At 40.5% G+C, this 9,573-nt stretch overlaps 1 protein-coding gene across 2 annotated transcripts in view; it reads right to left on the minus strand.

Annotated features, from left to right (window-relative positions):
* Nucleotides 1-1,769: 1,769 nt before the first annotated feature.
* Nucleotides 1,770-9,573, minus strand: part of cgnb (cingulin b) — a 21,512-nt gene continuing 13,708 nt past the window's right edge. The window contains exons 9-21 of one of the 2 annotated variants that reach the window (XM_051389610.1): nucleotides 9,379-9,405; nucleotides 8,691-8,811; nucleotides 8,153-8,365; nucleotides 7,934-8,032; nucleotides 7,138-7,395; nucleotides 6,877-7,047; nucleotides 5,975-6,136; nucleotides 5,740-5,829; nucleotides 5,524-5,607; nucleotides 5,281-5,399; nucleotides 4,857-4,965; nucleotides 3,454-3,617; nucleotides 1,770-3,202 (exon numbers count right to left, since the gene is read on the minus strand). In XM_051389610.1, coding sequence (XP_051245570.1) covers nucleotides 3,070-3,202; nucleotides 3,454-3,617; nucleotides 4,857-4,965; nucleotides 5,281-5,399; nucleotides 5,524-5,607; nucleotides 5,740-5,829; nucleotides 5,975-6,136; nucleotides 6,877-7,047; nucleotides 7,138-7,395; nucleotides 7,934-8,032; nucleotides 8,153-8,365; nucleotides 8,691-8,811; nucleotides 9,379-9,405 — 1,750 coding nt within the window. In that variant the 3' untranslated portion in view covers nucleotides 1,770-3,069. The remainder of the gene's footprint in view (nucleotides 3,203-3,453; nucleotides 3,618-4,856; nucleotides 4,966-5,280; nucleotides 5,400-5,523; nucleotides 5,608-5,739; nucleotides 5,830-5,974; nucleotides 6,137-6,876; nucleotides 7,048-7,137; nucleotides 7,396-7,933; nucleotides 8,033-8,152; nucleotides 8,366-8,690; nucleotides 8,812-9,378; nucleotides 9,406-9,573) is intronic. The other variant, XM_051389611.1, reaches the window with a different exon arrangement.

Below are 9,573 nucleotides of genomic sequence, written 5' to 3' on the forward strand. Positions count from 1 at the left end.
TTTATTGATATTTTAAACTGGTTTCTGTTGTAAATGCAAACTATGTGTTACATCTGCAGTCAATCCCTGTGCCTTTGAAATCGATCATCCAGGTGCAACATTTGCAGACATGTTGCCCTTACCTCAGTTTTTCTATTACATCCTGCAGCACCCGGCAGCTCCTGGAACAAGAAAAGCAAGGAAACTATCCAAAACCTCTTTTTTCCTTAGAAGCTCCTTCTGTAAGACTATCCAGTTACTGACTGATTACTACTTCAGGCTGACAGTTTATATCAATCTGCTAAATAAACTTTCTTAATGTGGGAGCATTTTTAGATGTATAGACTTTTTAGATTTTAAGTTTGAAATCTTCTGGTTGATTGCCCTGTTTGGACACATGGAGTTGAAGTGGTGCAATGGAGCTTTACTGGTGTAAAGTGGGAGTAAGAGATGAATTCACTGGAACTGGGTTCAGGCCTGCTGGCACACCTCCCTCAGAGATGTTCCAGGCCCACAGGTATGACTCAGCGACCACACCCCTGAGATGAGATGGTTCATGTGGATACCATTCTTAATGAGTTACAATTCAAAGAAGTTTCAAACATCCGATCTGCACATGCAAGTGTCATTTAGGAAATCACTGATGAATCATGCCAACTGGTGTGCTGTGCTGTAAGCCACCTTATCCTCATTTTACAGGAGCAGGGAATAAGATAATCTCTTTCAGTTTCACAATATATCACAGTTACATGGAGGCCTTTTAACAAATGTGTGGAATAAAAGGAAAAAGCAAAAGGAATATATAATAGGTTCACACTCATTAATGTCTCAAAACAATAGTCAGGTGCCCACATTGCTCTAATCATTCCTCCTGTTTTTACTGGCCATTAAAATATTTCTTTAATGTGCTTTCAATATAAGTGATGGGGAACATCTAAAGTTCTATGCAAAAATGTATTCAGAAGTTTGTCTGAAGCTAATATGAGCATCCTGAGGTAGTTAGTCAAGTGGATGTTTACAAAAGTTACTGTCTTTTCAGTAAAAAAAAATCCCTCCTTTTGTTTCACTGGACAGTGTTTCCCTGTTGAGCTACAGTGGAAAGATGTGAATAAGAGAGGATTTTGTACTTTTTCCACAAATTGAGGATTGCAGATTTTGACCCTCATTACATTGAAAGCACATTAAAGGTCCAGTGTGTAACATTTAGGAGGATCTATTGGCAGAAATGGAATATAATATTCATAGGTAATCGCCTGAAAATAATAATAGTTCTGTTTTCGTTACCTTAGAATGAGAGGTTTTATCAACAGACGGGTCATCTTCTGTGGAGGCCACCATGTTGATCCGACATGATTCTACAGTAACCCAGAACAGACAAACCAAAAACTAGCTCTAGGTAGGGCTGTTTGCATGTTTTGCACATTTCACAGCCACAGTAGTGTCTCCCTTGTGGTTGTAAAGAGAGGGTCAAACAAGTTACAATCTGCGACTATGCCACTAGATGCCACTAAATCCTACACACTGGTCCTTTAAAGGGATCTTTTAATGTCCAGTATGAACAAGAGGAATGAATCTAGCAAGAAAAACCTGTTCCAGTGTTCGTTTGGGCATCTGATTATTGCTTTAAGACAGACTTGCAGACATCCCTGGTTCAGGTCCAGCTTGGGACCTTCCTGTCACCTCTCTACTGTCTGTTATAAATGCTTAAAATGTCCCAAAATACACCAAAAAGTATATATTTTACAGAATTAAATATAGATCAAAGATGAGAGAACATGGTGAAAAAAAAATACAATATACCTCTTTTTATTGTACACACGGACCAAAATCTAAAATATCTGTCAAAAATTTGGGGAAAACTTACAAAGCTCTGCACATTTCAAATGTTACCAGTTGCTTAATAAACATTTTATACATTTAATAGCATCATTGCTTGTAATTTCCCAAATAGAAACTTGAAAAGTGACATGTTTAAAACGTAATACCATCAAAATGTAATTCAAAGATTATAATCAACATTCACAACAGCAAGGGGCAACAAAGAGAAATGTGATCTGATGATTTTTTCAGTAGGAATGTAGAGGAGATGCAAGCACAGGCAAGCATATGAAATACTATTTAAATCATTACAGCAGCAGCATATAAACAGGAAACATGCAGGGAACAACATGATGTGAAAATAGATAAAGAAAAAAGATATGAACCAAATTTCTTAAGGCATTTGAGTGAAAACATGCACACAAATCAAGCTTAATATGTAGTAATATATTAAACCACATCAAAAATATGGTGGTTAAAGTAGAAAACTTTATAGGGAGAGGATTAATCTCTGAGGACACACAGTGCTACTGTACGTATATCTTTGATTGTCTTAAGTAACAGGCTAATACAGTGTAAAAATACAGGCTCAGTTTGAATGGCCAATATTGTCACATTCAAAGGTAAAAAAACAAACAAACAAACATCATTTTCAATACACAAAGAAACACTTGGAGCTGCTAACAACACTGACAAAAGTAACTCATCATGCGCAAGCAAACACAGATATAAGAACAATAAGAAAAATATATGGGGTTCTTTTTTGGTTTAACGGTGGTTTGAATTTCCAAGTCTGCTGTGTGTAACCTCTGAACATAAACCATGCCACAGTAATGTGCTACCACAGTAGTATACAGTAAATATAGTCAATACAAAGAATACACAGCAAAGAGTCTTTTTAAAAACATTATATAAGTTGAAGTACATGACATTAAACCTGGCATCAAGTGTAATTGTATCTCTTCTCTTTAACACAACAGGGAAACAGAAGATCTCAGGATAGTTAAAATACGACAGAACTGAAGCAATCACAATCACAGCTGAAGGCTCCAAAAATGCAATCTAATTATCCTGACAACCTGTCTCCGTTGGACTGCCGTGCTAAAAATAAAACCCAAGAACAACTGCGAGGCAATTTTGTAGTGCATGGCAACCGAGTTCTTCACAAGCAAGTCCTTGATGCCCTGAGTACCTTTCTCTGACAAAGTGTTTGCACTGAAGGAAAAAGAAAAATCTTTTTATAGGTCTCTTTATTCATGCCGTGATCTTCCTTTAACAGTTGGTGGTCTGTAGGTGGCTCTCGTTGAGGATGGAGGTGATGTTGGTGTCATAGAAACCGTCCTCATCCTCAGAGCTTAAAGCGGAGGAGCCTAGAGCTGCACGATGTGTCTGCTGTGACTTCCGCCTGAGATAAAGCACACAACAGAAAATCTAAAAACACTGACTCAAGTTTTCAGACATTGTCCAGCTAGTTACTATAGAGTGCCACCTAGTGTAGAGAAGACACATGGTATCGATATGGGTACTTGTCAAATACTCAAAATTTTAACATTGTGTGTGGAACAGTAAGTAAGTAAGTAAGTAAGTTTCTATTTTTTTGTGATTGAACAACATCTAAAATCAACATTATTTCACAGATTTGGGACCATAGCTTACTTCAGTTCGGTCTCTAGCACTGTGACTTTGGCATGCATTGCCTCCTGGAGCTCCTGCTGCTCCTCCAAGTCTCTGAGAAGCTTCCGGCGGACTCCCTCCAAGCGCTCCACTTCACCCTCGCTCTCGTCCACCTGCCGTTTCAAGGCCTTCACACGCAGAGACAGCTGGGGACGGAGAGAGGGAGAGGCAGGGGGTTAGAGGGGAACAGAGGAGGTCACAGGTGAAGACGTGGGCTGTGAGGGAGCGGTGGGGACGAAGGCGGACAGGCAGGGGGTTGGACAGGTGTGCGGGTTTGTAGGGAAGGAGCTAGGTTTACATAAAAAAAGGCTGAGGCAGCAGAGAGATGATAGGGGAAGGGAGGTCAGGCAGGTTTCTGGTGACCAAGTGAGGTTGGGTTTGGGTCAGGAGGAGTACAAATGAGATTAGTTTTTTTTATAAAACAAGCACTTAAGCTCTGTTTGAACTGTGTTAATGATAAAACATCAGATATAGGTTAAACAGTATTGATCGACAATTCTTACTACATAATTAAATAACATAAAAAAAAAAAAAAAAAAAAAAAACAAACAACATATACAGTTATTTGTGTACATATATACACACACATGTATACACCCAGGAAATAATCCTGCAGTGGATTTTTTAAATTTGTGTCTGGGGGGAATATAAACAGCAGCAACAAGCTAGTGATGATAATATGGTTTTCATCTTCCATCCTATTTGACTGTGCTTAAGCGTCAAGCATCATGGATGTTAACACAGAATCCGCCTCTTCTAGTCCTTAAGACTGGAATTGTAAATTTCACCCGTCTGAAAAAAGTACCCATAATTGCCTTCTTGCTGAGAGTAAGATGAGAAGAACGATGCCACTCTTGTATCTGTGTGTCTGTAATGGAGTGATGTTAAAATGTATTGTGAAGCTGATTATGAAAAAGCTCACTGCAGAAGAGATTAGCCTGCAGGTTGAGGCCCCGCTCTGTCTGCCTGTCAGTGTGTTCTGAGAAAGTTAATAATGTATCTTTGCTTAACAACGAGATATGTGGCGAGTGTAAGGAGTAGGCGTTGGTGGTGGATGGAAGATGGGAGGCAAACAATGAGTCCTAACAAAAGGTGTTTTGACCAAAAGTAAAGTAACACCTTGATTAAAATCATGTGCTTCCTGCTGCTACAATGAATATATGTGCATTATCACAAAGTGCTATAATAGCTAAGGATGACTCCTGCTTGCAAACAATAAGATCCAATGAGGATTCAGATATCTGGTATTTGATTGCCAGCTCTCATCTGCACTGGACAAGAACCCCTAACCCAACCTTAACCCTTGGGCATCAACATCTAGTATTTAACCAGCAAACACTAAAACAAATACTGAAGAGCACTTGCATGCAAATCTTGACATTTACCTGATCTCTCTGCTCAACATGCTGGCTCCTCTCCTGGTCTAATGTGGCGTTCAGCTCCTTCAGCTTCCTCTCCATTCGTCTCTGAGAACCCTGGATGCTGGTCTTCTCTCTGTATGGAGAAATTCAGAATATACAGTTAGAACACTGCAATACTTTGATTGACTTATTATTATTAATTAATATTTTTTACTGATGGGTTGAATGCTGGGTCCTCAGAATATGTTGTTGCTCTTTGTGACTGTGTATATATATACAGTAGATGCAGGCTTGCAGTCATACGAAATGCCTGATGAGGGTCGCTTTACCAGAAAGTAGCATTTCAGTGTCGATAGTGTGCAGCCGCTGGCTTTTGTTACTTTGACTCATTGAAAAATATACCACAAAAATAGGACTCCATATTTAGATACAGTGTGTTCAGTCATACCTTTCTTCACTGCGGAGCCTCTCCTCCAACTCCTGAATTTTGTTTTCCAGCAGGGTTATTCCAACTGAGGGCCGAGCCTGTCCCTCCATGTCTGCCACACGAGACTTCAACTCCTTCATCTGGGAGGAAAGTGGGACAGTGAGGTTGTTAAACCACCGATTTAGCAAAAAAGCTGTTTGAATGAATGCTAACTTTGAATGTGAATTTGTGTGCATGTGCAGGCACTGGGTGAATGAACAGTACCTGTCTCTCAATTGAGCTTTTGTCCATTTCCAGGTCATGTCTGGCCGAACGCTCCTGCATCAACTCTGAACGAAGCTGGTCCACCTGAGAGGATAACGTGAGATAGGACAGAAGAATGAAGAGACAGTGTCAGTAAATTGTTATCAGATATACCATAACATAGAAATACCTCCCTCTGGTTATTTGCATGTGTATTCAAATATTTTTATGCGGCACCTGATCTCTGCTACGTGTAATGCGGTCGTTCAGAAGCTCCACACTGCTCCTCTCCTCATCCAGTTCGATCTCGATTGTTTTAATTTTATCCTGTGAACACAAATAGATACATACATTCTGTAACATATTTCTTTTTTTGTGCTTACTCAATTTGCTGACACCTCACTGCATCCCTGATTTACTCCAACCCAACTTTAGATTCCCCAGTTCATGAACTTTGACCCCGCAGGCTCACCTCCAGGGCCCTGATCTCCCTCGTGCGGTCAGTGTGAGTGCTCTTCTCTGATTCTAGTTCGCTCTCTAAGTGTTTGAGACGGTTGTTGAGGAGGTCTCTTTCCAACTGGGCACTGTCTCTCTCCTCGCTGCACGCCAGCAGCTCCTTCTTCAGACGGGAAACCTGAAAACAAGATTGGGGGGGCAACAATGCATGAATTTTACTTGAAGTCCACTCAATTCCATGCAGTTTCTATCTTCAAACTCCCCCCAACATTAACTTATACCTGCATGCTCTTTCTCCTTACCGCCCTGTAACACTGAAAAACTTAATTACACGCTCACATAAATCAGCAAAAATGTATCACATAGAAATAATTTGCAAATAGTTCGTCACCGTACACCATATAGTCTAATAATTTCAGCAAAATGATTTTAAAGGCAATAAAAAGTAAATAAAAGAGGCTTTAAGTTAAGTTTTCAATGCTAGAAGTTAGATGTGAGATGCATAGTATAGTGACATACTATGTGACTTTATGAGACTGTGCTTATGGTGATTTGAACTAAATGCTTTAATCAGCAAGCTAACATCCTCACAGTGACAATGCTTATAGCAGTAAATATTAAGCTATGTTAGAATGCAAATCTAAAATACACACAGAGGAATGTCTTTAATTTTGCAGGGTTTTGGTCATTAACCAAAATATTTGACAAATATTTCAGTCTGAACCGACCAAACTGACATTGTCATCCCAAAAAAGCATTTAAAAAGGCCTTAAAAAGGTAAAGACAAACAAGCAAACAGTTAAGTTATTTATAGTTGGAGTGATCTAGTATATTAAAGAACATGAAATACAAAAAAAACCCCATCAAACTTCCTTTCCTTCACTTATCCTTTCTATTTTTCCACCCGTTTGTCCTCACCTCGTCCTGCTGGACCTTGAGATTGCTCTGCGCCCTCTGCAGATCAGCCAGCCTCTCCTTGCTGTTGCGCTGGGCTTCCTGCAGGTCCTTCCTTGAGCGCTCCCTGTAGTCCTCCAATTGTGCTTGCAGGGCGACCACCGACTGACGAGAATCTCCCATCATCACCTCCATCTGACAGAAAGAGAGAAATGGTGGTGGATGACAATATCTCTACACATCAGCAAGCCAAGACATTGCTCTAACCCGAACAAACTCACACACCTCTTTATTTATCTTCTCCAGGGCTCGGTCCAGCAGCCTCTTCTGCTCCTCCAGGTCACTCTTGCCCCTCTTTAGCGCCTCCCTCTCCAGGTCTCTCTCCTCCAGCCGCCGGGTCAACTCGTCCCTCTCCTTGCTCAGGCGGGTGGCTCCTCTCTTGGCCTCCTCCAGCTGAGACTTCAGGGAGCGGTTCTCACCCTCCAGAGCTTCCACCGCCTCCTCAGCATCTGAGCTCCGCGGCGCGCTGGAGTGAAGCCTTGTCTGGAGAATGAGAAAAGAACAATATTTACCACACAGCAAACCTGTTTGTCTTTAAACTCTGTATTGTTTTATCTGTTTGGCATGTAAAATAGGAGGAGTGACAAATAATACAGGGCTTTTCATTCAAACTACAGTTAAACTTTACTGGTCGCTGCATACAAACTGGGAGGCTTTACTCCGTATCCTTGACATTTGTGGAGTTGTACTGGCTTTGCACCTACACCGATTTTTGTCAATGTTGTTCTCATGATCATTTCACATCAAAAGTAACAAGATTGTAGCACTTAAAACAGCTGTAATACATTGCGTTCCAACGCACACAGAGCACAACGCGCATATTATGTAAATTCATCTCACAGGGATTATTTTCTGAGCTTACATGTTTGAGTTTTTCTTTGGATCTAATTTATTTCACATTTCTCAGTTGAAAATAGAGTCTGTGTGGGAGGCCATTTCTTTTGTTCTTGTACAGTATGTCGGTTTGGATGATTTTGCATACGTTTGTGTGTACAGCTGTGTGTGTTTTTGTGTGTAGTACCATGCGGGCCAGCCTCTCTCTGAGGCGATTGTTCGCTTCCTGGAGCTCCAGGTTGGGGCCGTGGTCCACCACAGTCTTTCCTGAAGACACAACTGATGACTGTAGAGGAATGGATCAACAATATTATAAAAACTTGAACTTTTTATACATTAAATCCATTTCATACATGCTTGAGGTGTCTTTTTTGTAAAAACTGTCACTTCTTTTCTATAGATTCACCTCTTTTGCCTTCTCGAGTGCCTTTTCCAGCTCGTCTTTGTCTTTCTGCGACTTCTCCTTCAACCTGCTAATCTCAGACAGAAGCTCTGCCTCTTTCTCTCCGCTCGCTTTCTTCAGGGCTTGAAGTGCCTCCCTCTGCTCGTCTAACTCGCCCTTTTGTTTGTCCAGATCGGCGCGAGCCCGCTTCAGATCATCATGGCAACGCTGAAGCTCCTTGGGATAAGCAATCAGAGATGAATAATGTGTGTGTGAGAAAGAGGAATGTGCCAAGGTGCTAACAATGTGTTAATATGAGTATAGGGCATTCAAGTGTGCATTTGTGTGTGTGTGTGTGTGTGTGTGTGTGTGTGTGTGTGTGTGTGTGTGTGTGTGTGCAAGAAAAATGAATGAAATTACTAAAGCTTCAGCCACAGGAAAACCCAACAGCTGTGACAAAAAAAGAATAAACACACTGTAAAACAGAGGAGATCAGCGCCTGCATTTCACCCACACAGTGAACATAATCTGCTTTCTGCCTCGTGACTGACATGTGAATTACCTCTGCTGAGGAACCGTTATCGTGAGGCGCAGGCATTTGTTTCTTCATGGTGAGGAGTGAATCCTGAAGATCCTTTAGCTCGCTCTCAAATTCTTCTTTCTCCAAACGTGATTTCAGCAGCCTGCGGAAATAAAGTAGATGTTAGAGAACACACAGTGGTAACAGAGGCTCTATAAACTATTTACACACACACAGACAGACAGACAGACAGACACTACAAGGCCATAGGCAAACATGTACACACACCAGAGATAGCAGTGACAAACGACAAAGAAAGCAAAAAAGGGAGTAACACTACTGCGCTAAACCACTTGTATCCTAAACTTAGATGCATTTATTCAAAATTCATTGTGTTTATTCGCAATTAAATCAACAAATGTCTCTTTTAGATTGGATGATTGAAAAGATATATAACAAAATCAGTTAAGTCAATTTCTGTTGATTCGGATGTTGATTCGTTTGAAGGCTTAACATGATTGGGTTTATTATGGCTGGATTAATGTTAGTAAAAGGTTAACTGATCTGATGATCAAAAACAGATACAATCATCAGATACAAAATCCACTTTGATATGTAAGCTTTTCAGGGAGGGATTTTCAGGGAACATATTTCAAGTTTAAATTTGCTGATTTGAAACTAGGCTAAACCTACTCAAACCAAACACAGTGAGACTGATTTTCTCTCTCACATTGGACTGCTGACGTGCTTCCCGCTCCTGCCAAAGGAAAAGTCAAGTGGAAGAGTGCATGCATTAAAAATAACTCAAGAGAAATGTAATTGCAAAAAAAAGGTTCCAAAAATGGTACCATCAGTATTTCCCCATAGACTATAGTTTTACAGAACCTAAGTTTTAAGAGAGCACTTTAAAAGTATTTTAACTAAT

The sequence above is a fragment of the Dicentrarchus labrax genome, unplaced genomic scaffold, assembly GCF_905237075.1.
Source record: "Dicentrarchus labrax unplaced genomic scaffold, dlabrax2021, whole genome shotgun sequence".
NCBI classification, from domain to species: domain Eukaryota; kingdom Metazoa; phylum Chordata; class Actinopteri; family Moronidae; genus Dicentrarchus; species Dicentrarchus labrax.